Source organism: Parus major, chromosome 1A (assembly GCF_001522545.3).
Source record: "Parus major isolate Abel chromosome 1A, Parus_major1.1, whole genome shotgun sequence".
Taxonomy (NCBI): Eukaryota; Metazoa; Chordata; class Aves; order Passeriformes; family Paridae; genus Parus; species Parus major.
Genome location: NC_031773.1, coordinates 53,080,980 through 53,100,144, shown reverse-complemented (window position 1 = coordinate 53,100,144; position 19,165 = coordinate 53,080,980). Strand labels below are relative to the sequence as shown.

The 19,165-nt window shown below is 36.2% G+C and overlaps 1 protein-coding gene across 2 annotated transcripts in view; it reads right to left on the bottom strand.

Moving 5' to 3' along the window:
- Positions 1–19,165, bottom strand: part of IGF1 (insulin like growth factor 1) — a 54,767-nt gene that overhangs the window by 9,720 nt on the left and 25,882 nt on the right. For both annotated transcript variants that reach the window (XR_001521658.2, XM_015628060.2), the window contains exon 3: positions 5,412–5,593. Coding sequence is in view for 1 of the 2 variants with exons in the window: in XM_015628060.2 (XP_015483546.1) it covers positions 5,412–5,593 (182 nt within the window). In the remaining variant the exon portion in view is untranslated. The remainder of the gene's footprint in view (positions 1–5,411; positions 5,594–19,165) is intronic.

Sequence of the window (19,165 nt, the reverse complement as noted above, 5' to 3'; positions counted from 1 at the left end):
TTTGCTAATATTGCTGTGGAATAGCATCAATCAAATACAGAATCAGAAATATCAACACAATTCTGCTTATCCTTAAATTAAAATATATTTTGATTTTCATTGCCTGTTTCTCTTCTAGCTTTTCCAAGATGACCTTTGCTATCTTCACCTTTTTCCGAAGTTATACCTTAGTTTTCACCCTAAAGAGCTCAGTCTGTGTGAACCCCTAAATTTTCACTGATTTTTATTAAAATCATCATAGCAGAATTTCAGAGGATTCTGCCAACACTAAGGATTCTGCATTATTCTACAAGTGCTTATATTGGTTACAATGAGCTAAGAAAACAGGAATTTCTTTATTCATCTGCCCAGTTTGTTTTTTTTTCTACACAGCAACAAAATAAAATATTCTTCACAGTGCTGACCCTAAATGCCTTGAAGAGAGTTTAACAGCATATAGGAAAAGCTATATGCTTCATTTTGTCTGCCAATAGTCATATATTCTTAAAAATTATGAACTCTTGATCTACAAAATGGACAGTGAGAGCCTTAGAATGAAACAACAGCCATTTTTGCATTGCAGATTTTCAAAGTATATTTAGATTGAAAATTAACTCTGTTTCCCAAATGAAAATGTAAATTCTCTCTGCTGCTGTTGTCTGACTTTGAAATGGATTTATCATTCAAATAAAGCAGGTACTAAGATGCAGGAGTGTTTCACTTACATATTTTAATACTGACAAGTAGGTGGAAAAAGGATTGTCATGACACAGACTAGCTTTGAAATTGAAGGAAGATGGCAGGTTGCTTTTAAAACACTTCCTTCTCCAGAATCAGCATTTTGAGCAATAGCTACTAATAGTGTACTGGTAGTAGAATGCATGCCAGAAAATACTTTGACCCACATAACACATTTTCTTTCAAGTATGAAATGCTGAGACCACTTGCGGGGGGGAAGCACAGACCCCCAAACCAGGTGTGACTAGCTGAATTAGGTTCTCAGACCTGCATTGGTACTGGCATAGAAAAGTTTGGTTTGTCTCTCAAGTCTGTGAGAAGAAGGTGATTAGAAATAAAACTGTTCCGAGCTGATTTTCAGACCCAGGCAAAGAAAATCTTGAAGATGAGAGATGCAAAATGTCAGCAATGTATAAGTCAGCTAAAGAACAGGGAAGCAGACTTCTAGCCCATCACCTTCAGCGTGGATCTTTGTAGTTCAGGCATCATCAACAGTAGGATAACAACTACCTCGGTGATGGTAATGGTCATTTGACTGAGCTGGAAGAGTGTTGGGTAGCATGCAGCAACATTCTTATCCTATTAGAGCAGACATTCAAACCTCATATTGGCATTCAAAGTTCTCTTGCTCTACTGGTAATAAATGGAAATTCTAATGTTTGTAGTAACAGGCATGATACCTTGGCTATGAATTCTCTGGGGTCTCTTTGAAAGCTTTCTAGTTCTGTGGGCAGTGTGATCACTGACATAAAAACAGGGCTGCAAAGGAAGCAACGGGAGAAAATAATTCTCTGAAAAGGCCAAGTCCTTCTATCTGTTTCACCTAAAAGTTCACTAATTGGCTTGGTGATGTGGCATAGTTTCAACAGAAATTGGGATTGGTGCCATGGTGCATATTTTGGCCTATAAATGTATCTGTGAGTTTAAACTGAGCCAATTACAAAAGAATCTGCCAGTCTTAGAAAAAATTAATGAGAAATAATGCAATACTTCTGTTTTCTTAATGGCGTTCTCTTAAACTAAAAATACTAATACCTTTCCCCTTTCTCTCTTATCCCCCTCAGTATTTATTTACATTTTGAAGGTTAGATAAAATCAGAAAAACATTATTGAGTGAATCCACTTCCTATGCATACTTTGTTGGTATATATATTTCTGGTTTTTTTTCACTTTTGAGGCCTAAAGATGAATAAGGACTGAAAATATGAGGAAGAACAAAATTTTATCTAGATATGTACCTCTTTTTCCCTTTTGCTCAGGTTGCAAGGGGATGACATGGCACTGTGTTCATGAACAAGTTCAAGATGTGCCAGGGTTGATTTAGATTTCATGGCAGGAAAACTTTCTTCACAAAAAACATTGTCAAGTGCTGAAAAAGCTGCCTGAGGAAGTGGTGCAATCATTAGCCCTGGAGTTATTAAAAATATATGTACATGTGACACTTATGGACAGAGTTTATTGGTGAACTTGGCAGTGCTGAGTTAATGGCTGAACCCAATATTCTTAGAGTTCTTTCCCAACCTAAATTATTGTATGATTCTTTTTTTTACTGGATTTTAAAATCAGCCTTCCTAGCCTTCACCTTCAGTAGTAATTTTCAAGTTACCCTGTAATATTGAACTTGTAAGTAGTTTGTGACATTGTTTCTGTGACACCGCTTCATTTGGAAAGGTCACAATCTTCCCTCCTGTAGAGTTGTGGAAATGTCTCAGTTGCTTCCTTTAGTAGGGTAGTTGTTTTTCAAGGAGCTAGTTTTCCAAATTGCTGTTAAAAATTAATTCACTTAAGGGTAATTGACTAAACTTTTAGCATTTTTCAGAAGAGAAAGAAATGAAAGAAAATCTAGATGGTACCATGACTCCAAAGACAGGACTTCAACTCCCCTTCTTGCACTTGTTTTGCACTTTAAAACTCTAAATCTAATGTAAAACTAGAAGAAACCATTACTTTGACTTCCAGGAGAAATACTGAAACTGTAAATAAGATCCCTAGTCCACCATCTTGTGCCTAGCAGGAACCATCTGCCCAAGTGGGAAAATAGACCATTTACTTAAGCACTAGAAACACTAAAACAAAACCCCAATTCCTGGATTTGTCATTTAAAAAGATTACAAGGAGATGCTGAACGAAGACTGTCAGATGTATGAAATGCATAAGAAACTGATTCTCTGAGATCTGAGAGGAACTGTACACATATATTTCACCTAGTCCTACTTTATATCTTGCATCTAAATACAAAAATTTTGATGAGGTTGTGTATATTTATATAATCATAAGTATATATATTCACTTTATGGGAATAAGATATAGATGTCATATATAACATCATATTGAGAGAAACAAATTGTTTAACAGAAAAATAATCTGCTTAAGTATATCTAATATTATAGTTAAAACCAGTGACAAATCAACACTATGAACTAGCTAAATACATTCGTCTTTGGAGAGTGTGTCCAAATAAATTTGAACATTGTTGCATTCCTTAATGGTGGCATGTACAGCTGACTGCAAAAAGAGAAAGAAAAAAACTAAATGAGAATATATACCAGTTTTTCCTACTGAATTCTGCTTCTCTTCCCTCCAGTGTACTTTCATTTTATCTATCACAAATCTGAATAATAGTTTTTCGTAACTGCTCTGTATTTTCATTTCCTCAATCTAATTTTCTCCATCCACAGGTAAAAATGAAAATTGTTTGTATTTTCCATCATATTTGTTATTCTGTTGCCAAGTTTCTATTGAGAAACATTTGTGATTTGTTTTATTCTGTTCAACACTCCTTTTCATGTACAGTTTCTGTAACGGTGTTTTCTTTACTATTAATTTGCCTCTAATTTAATTTTCTCTCTTATTTTCTAAAAATTCCATCCTTTATTTGTCATGCATGTTGGTTCACTCAGTTTACAATATTTTACATCTTCTCGACCTCTTTGGTCTAATTCCCTCACCCTTTTCTTTTTTTTTTTGGTACTCCCCATTGTCTTTTTACTGCCCTTTTCACCTCTTGATTTTTTCCCTTTTTAATTTCCAGGATGATTTCTTCAGCAGCTATGCTCTCTCAATTACACAGTTGCATACTCCCTCTATTTTTTTCTTCTTCCAGTACTCCTCCTGAGTGCTGCGTCCCCTGATGCTGCAGAAGGATACAAGGTCTTTCCTGTCTGTAAAAAACAGTTCTCTCCTGCCTGTGTTTTGAACTGGGAAGAGGACAGCTGCCTAAAGATGACATCATTCTTTAGTCCTCCAAGGAAAGTGGTGTGGAGATCCATCAAAGAGCTGGCAGGTATCTTGTCTCCTTTACTCCAATGTTTTATCCATCACCTTAGCAACAAGCATGGGAAGGAGCACACGGAATCCTGGCCAAGTCTGTTCCCTTCTTTTCCCTAAGTTTTCTTCAGCTTCCCTTAAGTTTATGTGTGCCCAGATAAGAATAAACCTAAACCTGGGGTTTCTTGTCTGCAGTTGAGCTCCATCTGAAGAAGTCTTCACTTTTCACCCTATGTGCCCTTTGAGGTCTCAAGGTGATACTTCCCAGGAATTATTATACAAACACTGATTTTTGGAAAACTCCTGAGGAAGAAGGGGGAAAGGATTCCATTCTATGGATTGATTTATGGAAAAGAATGGATTCTGGAATGATTATGATAGTTCTTTTCATAAAGTTGATATTAAGGATTTTAATATACAGCATTGGTTTTCTGACTTCCTATGAAATCTCAGGTTCCAGGTCTTGTAAGCAAAAATTTTCAGATAACTGCAGGAGTGGTGCCAACATGTGTGTAGGACAGACAGGGTCAACAGCAATAAAATAAATCATGGGAGACTTCCAGCAGAAGACAGATAATATGTAAAACAGATGTTCAGACCTCAAACAGGAGAGACGGTTAAACATGAGCTTAATTGTAGCCTATTCTGAAATGAGTTTTCTGAACTATAGGCTCCGTAGGTACATACATGTACTGTACATCTCGTGTCAGAGGGACAAAAATCTAGATACTCAGAACTCCACAACTACATAAATAATACCAATCAATATTGGAAGAGGCTTGGAGAATATACATATTGAACTTTAAATAGTTAAAATGAAGTATGCAATAATTGCAGTGACTATCCGTTTAGTTTAGTTCTGAAAAATAAGAAAAGAAAGAAGGCAAAAAATAGTGAAGGAAAAAAAATTAATTTAAATGTAGAATGAATAGCAGAATGTCTGATTTCCTTCTTGAGCACTCACTCTATCTCTCCCTAAAAGGGGAGGATGAGTGAAGAGATTCTGGATAGATGAGTTGTTAAACATTCAGTGTTCAGTTTCTCTTTTGAAAGAAGACTTAGGTGGTATTTATGATTGGATGATGTGGGTAATTGTCACTTACTATCCAATGGCAGGATAAGACCTCACAGCTACTAGTTTAGCAGTTCCATGTTTAATTCAGTGTTCTAAGAGATGAGATGGATACACCACTTCCCACTTATTTCCCACCTTGGCAACTATTTTCCAAAGTTCCAAGGAATCTAGTAGGCAGAAGACATCAATTATTTTCTATGTTACCAGCCTTGATAGAATTCTCCTTCCCTAAAATACGTAGGAGGTATTGTTGACTTTTTATGTTTGGTTTTTTTTTTTTTTTTGTTGGTTCTTTTTATATTAATCTTGTTTGGTTGTTTGTTGCTCGTGAATTTTTCCCAGCCTGGCCTACCTTTTGTGCTTTTGGCATGTCGGTGTGGCGCTGGGCACGTACGGACCGTGCGGATTTAGGCGGCTTTATTGGAGCACAATACATCTCCAGCCTTCTCAGGTCACAACTCTGGAAGCAGCATTCATCCACTATTCCCTTGTGGTGTAAACGTCTACTGCTGGATCCATACCCCGTGGGCTTACCTATTCAAAAGACAAAGGGAAAGTTTTTATGTTAGAAAGGAAATGCAAAGATCTCAGGAGCAGTCATATTATTAACATGTATTATGCTAGTTGAATCACCAATGACCATTGTAGAGGCTGCCTGTGTGTATCTATTCTGACCCTGTTCTCAGATACACCTTTGAATATTCCTTTCCAGATATTCCTGGAAATGGACAGCTTTGATCTCTGTCTATGTGTGGTCGCTATTTAAGCATTTGAACATATCTATGCCTTCTTAGAAAAGTATTATTAAAATATTTTCTTGAACTGCATTAGCCTGAAATGAAGAGAGAGGAAGCTGAAATTTGACGTTTAGAAACCCTACAAAGGAAATTTGCCTTTTAGCTTTTGTATGAAAACTGATGGTTGAGACGACTGAGGTAGCTGGTATGTAAAACCCATGGATCACTACTGTGTTGTAGACAAGTATTTCCTAATAAAAAGGGCTAGACCGAGGTACTGTGTGAACTCAGAGTGTGTTCCAAAAGGGAAATAAATACTATGTACCACTGCAAAGGCTGTAAGATCTGCAAGCTCAAAAGTGGGAAGCAGGAATCAAAGTAACAAAGTAACCAATGAAATAGGAAGGTTGGCGGAACAGATAAAAGTGGAAGATTTTTATAGTCAGTAGATTTGCACAAGGTAAGAAATGGGACTGATACAGTGTGGCTTTCCTGTGCTTTGCATATGCACCAGCCATCTATGGAAAATACTTAACTGGCAAATATTTTGCATTTTTCAGTCAGCTCCAGTAAAGGCCAACACACTCATTCATGCAACTCTTACACACTTGTATTTTTGTCTTTTTTCCCCCTTGTGGTTTATGATTTCCTTATTAACTGTGGAATTCTCTGCCGTCCCACACAGGGATTAAAGGCCCATTATTTCCTGGGATTGTTTGTACACGACCAAGTCAGATGTGCAGTTGCCCTGTTATGACTAACTAGAAATGAAGGAACAGTAAACTCCCAAAAAGTAAGTACTTGCTTACTCACTAAATCTTAAAATTCTGGTAGAATTTGATTTTAGACAGTAAAATTCTGAAAAGATTAAGTGTTTTGTTTTGACATTTTCAGCATTAAATGTTTCCATTTACAGAATGATCCACATTGGTTAAGAACTGAAAAATATGGAAAAAAAAGACAAGCGTGCCAAGAGCCAAAAAATGAAGTAACTCAATTCAGTCAGCTCTACCAATTTCTTTTCTTGCCTTTTTTTTTTTTTTTCTCCTTCTCAGTTATATCACTGAGACCAAAAATCTGTTATTCCCAGAATTTGGCAGGAGTTTACATTTTAAGAATTACTCAAGTTAAATAAGGGATATGGATATCAAAAAATATGAATATTGAGTTTTTCTTTGGGAAATTATTGCCCCCAATACTTATATAGCAAAGTTTAGGCTGATATGCCTGTGTTTGTCTTGCAGTTGTCAATTTGAAGAGACAGCACTACATAATCCCTGTGATTAAAACATGTATCTATTGATGAAGAACCCTTGAGGCCTTAGAACACTGGTAAATGAAAAGACCTCTAGTCTACCCCTATGAACTTTGTAAATGCAGAAAACAGGGTTTTTTATGTCCTTTTTTTCCCCCCCCAGGGACTATAAATTGTACAAAAAGAAAAACATGCTTACTTAGTATATTGCAATCCACTTGGGGCCTCTATATTGTACATTGCCTGCTAAATTATTTGTTTCATTAGACTAAACAGTACAGCAAGCCAGGAGTAGATTACAGTAATATTTTGGTTTGTCTGTGTGTGTTGTTTTATGTGTATCACTGAAAAGTATTACAAATACTAAAATGTAGAGTTTGGTTTGTTTGGGGTTTTTTTCCCCAGACTATTTTCCCTCACTGAGTTATAATATGAAATGTTTTTCCTTGGAGATTTTTCCTAAAATTTGTTAATCTGGCTTTTTTAGCCTAATACTTTTAAAATTTAGTAGTTCTAATAAAGTGTGGAGTGTCATTACTTTGCAGTATACCCACAGCTGTGCGACATTTTTTTCTTGCTCCCATTTAAAGCACGGAAGGGAAAATTCTGTTCCTGGTTATGCAGGTGTAACCCTTCTTAAAAGATCCAGCTGAAAGGAAATAACTGATTAGGTAACCTTCCGTTTCTTTTATCAGTTTGTCAATTTTTCATAAGCAAGCGTACCCTTAAAGCTTCTGTTCATTTTACCCTTCAGTGTCTAAATGTAATCATTTATAAAGTTAATAAATTACCTTTACTAACCTGTGTCTGCTGCCTGCTTTTATTTAATAATCAGAAGCAAAATTTTTCCACACTATCATAAATATGCATAAATAATTAATACAAATCCTGAATCCTGGAATCTTTCCGGTGAAAATCTCCGAGTACTTCAAAATAATTTTTAATATTGCCAGACCACAGATATCTTGGTGATATTTTTCTTTTTTACAGAATAATAATTTTATAAAGTATTATATAATGCCTAATAGCTCTTTAAAAAGCCTGTGTGGTACATGTAACAAGATGGGAATGGAATCTCTCACATCAGTGATGGTGTGAGCTGTGAAACGTGACATTAGCTTATTTGTAGGCCTAAATATTTGTGCATCACATGGCACAATAAATGCTCATCTTTTATATAAATATTTATATGTATATATATATATATATAGGTAACATTAGTATTGAGAAGTCATAATTTTTCTTTCAAGAAATGTTTTCCCAAGGCTTTCAAAAGACCTAAGCAATCAAGTATACTTGAAATTTGTTTGATGTAGAAAGTGATATTGCCTAAAGTGCTATACAATGGAGACAGAAAATTAACAGGAAAAAAATACTCTCTTTTCAGTAATCATGATGCACAATCATGATTAAGAAGTATCTGATGACTAAAGCAATTTTAAAGCAATAGATTTTAAATTGCTGCTGACCTCTTAAGTGCTGCAGTATACAAAGATGCTATCACAGAGAAAGATGAGATAAAGAATTACAAGGAGATACCACCACTTCTACAGATGTTATCACTGTTTGGCCCATCTGTTCTGGCAGGACTGCAGGATCAGATGGTCCTAGTTCATCAAGTTACCAAAGTATTCACTTAGATCTAGGCAAATGTTCAAGCTCCTACGTGGTGTGTTTGATTAAATCACATATCAAACAGTGAGCACATGCCTGAGTGCTCTCCTACATAGGGACTGATGCAGCTTCAGTTACTTTCTGGACAATAATCTATATTGGTAAATAAATGGCTGCTGGTTCTACATTTCTAATATAATTTCTCCTCCTGATTTTTGTTTTCATAGTATTGTTTTCAGTATGGACTGCACCTTCTGTGTCACTACACTGGGAACCCATATAGTTATTTCTCATGTTTCTGGCGTAGTTTGAGTTCTGCCTTCCAGCTGTTATCAAAAGTTTCTTGTATTTATTCAACCTTCACAGTTCTGCCTGTGGACATACAACAGTCCTAGGCATTCCTTTTTGCTGATGTACACTCATTTCCTTGGAGGTTTCTTTCATTTTCTGTCAATTGGTAGCTCAAAATAATTTTATATCATATAGGTAAAAGTTTACTTAATAGAATATTTGGCTCTTATTTAATCTACTTTATCAGACCTATGGATGTTTGAGTGTGTGACAAGCAGATACAAAGTCTAGTGACAGTGATGTCCCCTGAAAGCAGTCCAAGGTATAGGATCCCAGTAGTTAAACAGCTGGCTTCTGCCCTAACAGTACTTCCCTTTAAATAATGCAGTCAGTGGAGTAATTCAGCAGGACTTGTTTACACTTGGTTTCCTTCTGTTCTTCCTCATTCCTTCAAAATATCCTACTGTTGCTGCCACTGGTTCTGCTCTACCAATGGTTTCAATGTGAAAAGCACTGATGTAAAACTACAGAAGTTTCAAATGTCAGGTTATCTAGGCATTCTTTGTAGAATCATGATCTACTGTTGTAGTATTAAAATTAGAAATTACATGAGAAAGAGCCCAGGATAAAAGCAAAACTCATCTACTCTAGTACTGTAGGAAAGACCTGGGGTTATGTGTCCTGGAACTTTTATGTGACTCCTTCTATTTGATGTTTTATCTTTTTTAGCCAAGCAGTAGAACTCGAGTGCCATGTAGACTGTAATTCGGAAATATGCCATTAATCTGAAAACCAGTGGATTTAATCCTAATCTAGTATTAGAGTCAATCTGCAGCTGCAGCTTTTACAGTATGGTGAAAGGCCATTGACCTACTAGAGTGCTGTAGCCTTTTAGCAAGAAACTCAAAATGTTTCCATCAAAACATCAGGGTAAGGTACAATTTGGAAGCATTGACAGCAGTTTACAGTATCAGGATGTATGGGAGCATCCTGTAAGGCAGCAGGTCAGTCAGACAGGATTTTCCTGTGGCCTGAACAACAGGCTGAGAGTTTGTGGTGCAATATTACAGAACAGTAATTGAACAAGCACATCCTGTGTTCTAGATCCAGACTTGGAGCTGGTAGTTGGGGACGTTTTGAGTTGCATGTGCTATGTGCCTTATGATGGCACAGAAGGCTAGGGATGCTGAGTTTGAGATTCATCTTGCTCATCTCTGGTCTCTGAAAATTAGGGATCTGGTTTAAGACAGTGAAGTCAACAGGCAGGTGTGTATGGAGAGAGAATTATTCCTGGATTGAATGCTTTGCTTAAAATTAAATTTATTCTTGTCCTCTGAAGGAAACAATGTTCTTTCATCAACTACAGATAAAACTAATTGATCTAGTCTTAGCATACATGCACAACTTCTTCTAGGAAACTGAACTCAAGGAAAATGAATGAAATTAAAAATTATTTGTCCTAAATCACAGAACGTATGCACCTGGTGTAGTACAAAGCTATTCACTTTGATTTCCAATTTAGCAATTAAATATTATGCCAAGTTGTTCTAGAGAAAATGCCAGCCAGTGTGCTGTTTAATTATCAATCTCTGTATCGCTTTGACTACCTTCTGTATGTTAGGTCTAGTACTGTCTATTTTTGCATTATAAATGCCTGCATATGCAAAATAAGAGACTGTTGATATCACTTTTTGTCTGCTTGTAAGCTTGAACAAATGGATTAGTGTTATATTGCTAATACTTCTTGAGGGTACTCTGGAATTTCTCGTCTGTATTTGAAAAATTAGGAGTCAATGTTCAATCAGCAGGAAATGCCTGGGTTTTGATTCTTCTGTGAAGTGTTAAAACAAACAAACAAGCAAATAAACAAACAAGCATATAACAAATCTTGGAGTAAAGTCCCTTACCAGAAATACCTCAAAGTTTTAATGTGCAAAGTAGGCAATCTGATTTTCATGTAAATAAGTTGCATGCATTTTAAAGTGACAATATTTAATATTTAGTTTCCATTTTCTTTCAATGTTTTGTTAATGGAAAAAAAATTATTATGCTTAGACTGATTTTTGTTTGTATTCATCAAAATGAGCATATATTAGCATTTATAAATGCTCAATGAATGGATGCCCTAGCTCTGAAATCTAATTTAATATGCATGAGAATAGAGGATAAGCTTTATCAGTATGCACAAATAAAATCTTTATGAAAGCATCTGCATTTGTTAATATTGAGATATTGCACTACAGCTACTGCTTTGTGGAATGCTAGATTGTATTAACTACTGAGTCCAATGCAAGAAGATGTTTGCTCTTTGCTCTGAAATCCTAGGCAAGTAAGACTGGGAAAACATGGACACTCATTTGGTATTGATCTGTAAGAGAAATCTATCAAGACTTCACAGAGTGTTTTGCCTGAATAAGAGAGATTTATAAGCTTCACCTTTTGAAAAAAAACCAACTCTTTGATACTTCAAATCCAATGTAAAATAACTATTTCAGTTCTTTGAAGTCAGTGAGACAAGTGTAGCTATTTTCCAGAAAATCTCAATTTGTAATTTGTATGACTGTGCTTATTTAGTCTGTCACATAGTTAAATATTTTTTTTTCTTTTAGAAATATACTTTCAGAAACATTTTTTTCCTTCACTGTGGAATTGGGAAGGAATTCTTCTCTTCCCCTATTCTTGTTTCCGAAGTATAGGATTTGTAACAATTTCCTCTCACATACACTGCTGTACTCTGTCCTCACTATGGAATAGCTGTTTTGGAGGCCATCAAATGTATTAAGCATGTGATAGAGCCATTATGTTTCATACAGTAGAGAAGGCGTTATAGTTTTGAGTGTTGTGCTGGGACATGAAGCAGGAATTTCAGTGTTTAGATACTTTTGAGTAAAAAAAAAACTGGAAGAAGAATGGGAATCAATATAATGTCTTATTTTACACCATTTCAGTGCTCTGGAAGGTGAAAACCTTGCCGACCTAGCACAATTTACAAGCCTACATCAGATTCCAGGGCTGGAAAGTGCCAGATGCTGCCAAAAAATATATACTTTGGCAAAGGAAATGCTTTGCTGAAGAGAAATTCACTATTGCAAGAATAGCCAGGTTGATCAGGGTTTAGGACAAGATAATTAGAAGCCTGTAGGTCAGTGTTACATCTGAATATTGCCCCTTAAAGTGCATCGAGGAGGGCAATGATAATACAGACCTCCATCCATAATAAAAAGTTATCCTCTCCCCTTCTTATACATTCTCTCACAGGAAATAATTACTGCTTACCCTTGTGTGTGGTGGCAGTAGGAGCAGATAGAACCTTTCATATCCTTCTTATCCCAAGCCAATGTAAAACTGCATTTTATTTGGATTACCAAACTAATAACAATGAAAATCTATAAGTGAGTGAAACTGTAGCATTGCTGAAGTCACTGGTAAATATTTTAGTGCAGTCAGGATTATGTCTTGATGAATCACATATCAGAAATTGCTTGTATATAACCTGATCTAAAGTCTACTAAAATCAATGGAAAGATTTCCATCATCCTTAGTAGGCTTTTCAACATGCTGATATTGACACTTGCCTTTTCTTCCAACCTTACAGTTCAATAAATAAATATTTTGTTAGTGGCATCTAAAGAGATTTTATTTTTAATTAAATAAATTGCAGGGAACAGATGTGGTGAGATTCCTTGAAGGAGGTAAGAAGAGGATACTGATGGACAGTGTGAATCAGAATGACTGGTATGTGGTTAATGCCACTGACCACATAAGAGGTAGTACATTGCTTTGCACTATGTAATTAGAAATTTTAGCTCTATAGTTACTCTTTCTCTGCTGCACACTGAGAAATGAAAACAAGTACCAAATGAAAAACATAGTGAGTGCCCTTGCATTTTGATTAGATGCAGAAGATAGGAATGGCTGTTCCACAATCCATCTAATGCATTTCCCATTGCCCAGGAGTGCACAGATTGACACACATTAATTACAATTTTAATTTTTATTTCTCCAGAATAGTCATTGCAGGAGGATAAGTAGGTGGGCACAGGTCAATGTCACCTACCAGAGAGGTGACATAATTATATAAGGGAATTTTCATTTCCTTATAAGAAACAAGTACTGGTTGACAGCAGGTGAACATGTGCCAGCTGTAGGCCCAGCTGGCCAAGAAGGCCAGTGGCATCCTGACTTGTACCAGGAACAGGGTGGCCAGCAGGACCAGGGCAGTGATGGTCCCTCTGTTCTTGTCTCTGGTGAGGTCACACTTTGAGTGCTGTGTTCAATTTGGGGGCTCTCAGTACGAGCAAGACATTGAATGGTGTCCAGAGAAGGGCAGTGGAGCTGGGGAAGGGTCTGAAGCACCAGTCTGATGAGGAGCAGCTGGGAGAGCTGGGAGTGTTTAGCCTGCAGAAAACGAGGCTCAGAGGAAACCCTATCACTCCCTACAACCACCTGAAGGGAGATTGTACCGAGGTGAGGGTTGGTTGATTTTTACTTCTTCCAAATAAGAAGTGATAGGAAAAGGGGAAATGGCCTCAAGCAGTGCCAAGGGAGGTTCAGATGGGATATCTAGGAAAAATTCATCACTAAAAGGGTGGTCAAATGTTGGAACAGGTTGATCAGGGGACTGGTGGAGTCACTAGCCCTGGAAGTGCTCAAAAACCTATAGGCACTTTGTGATATGGTTTAGTGGGCAAGGGGATATTCAGTCAAAGGCTGGACTCAATCTTGAAGATCTTTTCCAGCATTAATGGTTCTGTAAGTGTGGCAATAGAAGAGAAAGTGGGAGGGGAAAAGAAAGTAAGGTCAGTAAAGACCTGGCTCACTCCTCACTGACACCATAAACTTTAGTGGGTTTGCTCTAGTGTGCTCTAAGTTCTGTCTAGTAAGATCTCACATCATTGCCAAGGGCTTTGCCAAGGTGAAAACCTTGTACAATGATGCAGCAACACAGCCTAAGGAATAAACAAGATTCAGTTTTGTACTTATGAAGTCCTGCATCTTCTTTAGACTTTCAGATATTTAACCTTTCTGTACAATGACATTAATTATTCCAAAAGTTACTTTAAACACGGTCAGATGACTTAATGCTTTTGGTAAAAGTCCAGCATGTAGTTTTCTTACAGCCAACATTTAGATGTGAATCATTTCCCAGAAAAATTATTTTTTATTGTCTGCTACTTTTGCCATATTGGGATGCTTTTACTTGTGAAGATTGACTTGAAGATTTCTGATTAGAAAGTACCAATTAACCACTACATTCAGAAGGGAAATTAAGACAGAAAGATTAGGAGAGAAATTCTTTTATCTTCTCTGATGCTAAACAGTACTGTATCCTAAATTACAAGAGCTCTTTGCAGAGAAAAATAAGAACTTAATTTGAGTAATATTTAGGGAATCTAACTATCAATTATTTGCACAGGAGAAGGCTGTGTCAGTGCCAGGAACTACATGAACATAGGCATCGGGTTTTAACTATATACCTGTCTTTCTTTAACGGTATTTTTGAGTCAGTAGAACATGTAAAAATATAATCTTTGAAAAGAAACATTCATTTGAGGTCATGATGCTCCTGATAAATTTGTCAAAGGAGATAAAAGAAAAGTGAAACTTTCCAGAGGAGTACATAGTCATTAGGGAGTTAGGATGAGGTCATTGGATTGAGAAAGGGACAGTGTGTTGTAGCTAGAAACAAAACCAGAACTAAAACTAGCTAAACCATGGTAACGTGATTAATCTTTCACTCACATTGGTTTTTTACCAGTTGTAGCTCCATCCTTTAGTGATTTAGTTTTGCAAGTAGGTGCTAGGAGAATCAATTTTAGTGAAAGGAACATGAAGAAGTCAGTGCTGAATAACAGATGAAACTACACTTGCTCTCCTTGTCCTGCCAGCTCACCTTGTTATTGCTGAAGACATGCAGGGGGATTATAAAGGGGCACTGGTATAGTGCACAGAGAAATTAGTTCCAGTATAACACCCTAAACACCAAAACTACAGTTTCTGTAGGATCCTTGAAAATGGAAGTGCTAGTAAGCAGTAAAGCTGTTTTATCAAACAAAGAGGATGCAATCCTTCTTTTATGGGACTGACAATGCTCTCTGTGGTCACGATTTTTAAAAGGCAATGTAGTTTCTGAGTAAATTTTTTTTCAGCTCTCACTTGCTAAGTTTAATGGTCTTTTCAGGGAAGTTCAAAGGCTTTAAAAGTTCAATTCTATTAAAAGGAAAGTTTTTCTAAGTAATCAGAATTATTCCTTTCTGTTATTATTTCCTTTTCAACTTCTTGAAGTTTGGATAATGATTGAAACTTTTGCATCAGTTAAAGATGATTCTGAATGTTTTTTCTTATTCTGCAATCCTGCTGTCCTTTTGCTTCACTAGGCTTCTTGTCTGGGTAATGTGGGAACACTATAAACATTAAAAGGGCTGTGGCAATGTTGATCTGGCCTTTAAATTTTAGGTACTCACTGACTTTTTTTGAGCTGCAACATCCACAATTTTTTAAGCAAGTGAATCCAGTTCAGCAGAAAAACTGTAGGATGAATAAGTATTCTTACAATTTTGTAGAGTTTTTCATTTTTCTTGAAGGTGCCATAATGTATAAGCTTAATGGTGGCTCTGTAAATCCTGTTAGATGCACTTTGTCTGCAAAATCATTCTTGAACCAATGTTTTTCACATCATGTCATCCACTTCATCAGTCTGAGCTTAGCCCTGCTCAGGATCTGTGGGGGTTATTTAAAAAAAAAAAAAGAAAGAAAGTATTGTGGAAAAAATACTTTTCTTAGACATCATTGGCCAGTGGAGCGCTTACATGGTGTCACAGCAAATGAGAAAGCAGAACCAAGTAATTCCTATAAAACGCATTTCTAAAGAATCTCTTTTATTCCCATGTTGGTTATTAAAAATCACAGCCCTTTCTAATTCTCAGGTCTTCAACACCTATCCCTCATTTTTTATTCCTTTACATGCTAATAAATCTCAAAGCTTGGAAGACTTTGAAGAAATCTTTTGATCATCTGAAAGCAGAGACTCTGGGTTTTGTCCTGGACATGGGCATCAGTATGAATATCTTTGATGTGACTCTTTAGATATTTAGTTCTGTGGTTACAAGTTACTTAGCTGTATTTGAGAGTAAGAACCCAGTATTCCAATTAAGAGCTAAGGTGCACAAAGGAAAATTATGTTTAGGCATACCTTGTTGGTACCCAGAATTTGACTTAATATGATCATAAATATTTTCAAATAACTAGCCTTAAGTAGTTAATTGTAGCTAATCCTACAATTAAATCTGGTACTGATATACATAAACTTACTCAAATAGCATGGAAAACAAAGCTTCCACACAAGAAAGCCACCTAAACACCTTGTAATTTTTCATCCTTGCTTCTTTCTGATTCGGTACAACTGAAGGAGTTGGAGAATGTGCAGGTGAGGTTAAATAATTTTTCAGATATTTTAGATGTGCAGTTGAAGAGATTTTCATTTAATAACATATCAAAATCAACTTTTTCATTAACCACACAAATATCATTGAAAAAATAATACCTGCAACCTCCTGCACTATTAGTATTTATACCATTTTAGTGATGATACAGATGCTAGCAGTACAATGTTTCTTTCTTTTAGGTCTTCTGTAGCAAAACCTTTCAGAGTTCTTTCCATCAAGAGTGATTTTTTTGGATAAAATATGACCATTGCTGTCACTGAAACTTTGGGAAAAATGTATCCCAAATTAAATTGAATTTTTTGTGGTTTGGGAAAGTTGGATTAATTTTTTCCCTTGTTCTTTTCTTTTAAATTCCTCTAAACTCCTCATTGCTTGCCAGAAAAGGAGGTGCCAAAATAACCCAAGGAGGCTGTGCAGCCTTTCCAGAAGTGAGAAGTACAGCAAGTTTAGTGAGAGTGGCTGTTCGCTCATTTCCCCCATTTGTGAAATTTAGGAAAGTTTCATGTCTGCATCCAGGATATAATCCTAAATGGAAGTACAATGAAGTCACTTTCACAATTCTTCTTGTCTAAAATGGGTTTGAGTTTTCCCTTATTTTTTTCTAAATGATTACCTAAACCGAATCTCTTATGATTTGGCTTAATTATTTGCAATTTCTTATCATCTGTTAGTTGCTTATGTCTCTCATCTGTTCCTGCTTGACTTCTTCTGATACCACTTCATAACTTTTCTAATGAATTTCCTTAACTCATTCCAGCATTCTAGGTGTTCTTTGTTTATCCCTCTAGCAGTTAGACAGCAGGGCATTAAATACATTGCTATCAATTTAAACTTCACAGTTGTTTTGACTTTCCATTCAGCATCATAAAACTGCTATGCAATCAACCATGATCACTCTAAAGATAAAACCCACCAAAAAAAATTGTTGCATATGGTTTGCTCTATTCAGCTTCAGAACAGTATTGCTTTAAAACAGATAAATTTAATGTATGTGTCATTTAGAATTGGTGACAATAAAATAAACAACATCCTTGCTGGGTTTTTTGTTGTTGTTGTTTTTTTTCTGATTTTAGTGATACAAAGCATAAACCAAAAGGTTTTTATGCAGAAATAGCTGCATATTATGGACCTGTGTGGGACTCAATATCTTTCTTTGTGTCTGTCCCTCTCTACTTGCATGGCTGTGACCTTTTGCCATACCACCACTTAGATCTGAGCACTGGAATCTCCTGGATATGGTTCCATTGTAGTGCAAACTGGCTATGTCTCTGGAAGACTTGAATGATTCTGTAATAACTCATAAATTTTATCCTACTACATAAGGATTTAAAAAAGGATTTCTGTCCTTTAAATGTTTTACATCAATTGTTTTTAAGGTAATGGTCTATCAAAAAATTTAAACAAAATATTTATCTGACAAGGACTTCAGTTTATTTCTACATTATTCTCAAGTTTTTGGATCCCTTTTTCAGTTAAGACTGTCTTTATGGTCAGTCATACATTAGCCCTGAAATCACATTATGACATATATGTTTTTTTGTTTGTTTGTTTGACTTCAGGGTTGAGATCCAGGAGCCTTTGTAACTGTTGAATCTCCTGGGCAGTGTGTGCTGTTGAAGTGCTTGGAGACTGGCACTGGCATTGTTAGTAGTTATTGTTCTCCTGTGTTATTTGAGTGCAAATTATGGGCTGTAGGTCCATTTCTTGTCCACACTAGAGGGCTCCTTCACACTTGTGTAGCAGTGTGGCAGCGCCTACAAGTCAGAGCAGTGGAAACAAGCTGCAGTGCAAGGGTTTGCCTGCATTTCAGGACATAACAGGCTCCTGTGTCTTCCCCTCACAGAAATTTCTTCTGCACATTGTAACACTGTCACCTCATGAGCAGTGTCAGAATGGCCTGTGATAATTTTCTCTCCTCCTTGCCACATAAGGTGGGAAGAGCAGAAGCACTTTAGAACTATTTCTGAACAAAGAGAAGTTAGGATTTGCTCCCTGTTCAGCCTAAAGGTACTCATGAGAATAATAAATGTCATAACCAAGCCAGCTGATAAACTGGAATCCTTACCTTGAATGTTCCCTAAAATTAGGTAAGATTGTTGGAGACTATTGAAAATCATGTGGACTTGTTTTTCTGCCTTTGGATTGGAAGAGCTGATTTGATTTCAGTACTGGGAACCAGTGCTTTTACACAATGAGTAAAATGCTTGTGCTAACTCTGCATGTTGCAGCAGTCTTTCCTGTCAGTATTTGTGTCTTGGACTACAGTAGGTCAGAAAACAGAAAATATCTGGAAAATTAGAAGAAAGCTTAACTGTTGGAAGAAGGCACCCCCATGTGATAACTACTCTTGACTTTTTTTAGACTAGAATTTCAGATCATTTTAGCCTGTAAATACAGCTCTGAAATGTGAAAACTAAGTTGGTAGAAAAGATGTATAAATCAGGAAGCAAAATACTTCTCAAATATCTGTCCTGTTCTCTGTCTTCTTTTTCACAATGTTAATAATTTTCTTAATTTTCTATATAGAAATTTCTTAGTATTAATCAGATTGGGCTTTCTTAATATCTAATTTAAATGAAGTATTATGGCAGAAAAACCTGAAATTTACTGACAAATCGCTGTGTGCTATAATCCAGTAACCTTTTAATTTTCTAAAATAACTGAATTCTCTTCTGTGTGAGAAGCTGTGTAGTAAACAGCATCTATTCAAGTAACAGTATCGGAAATTGTTCCCAAAACACTGAGTTGTGTTGATATTTTTAAA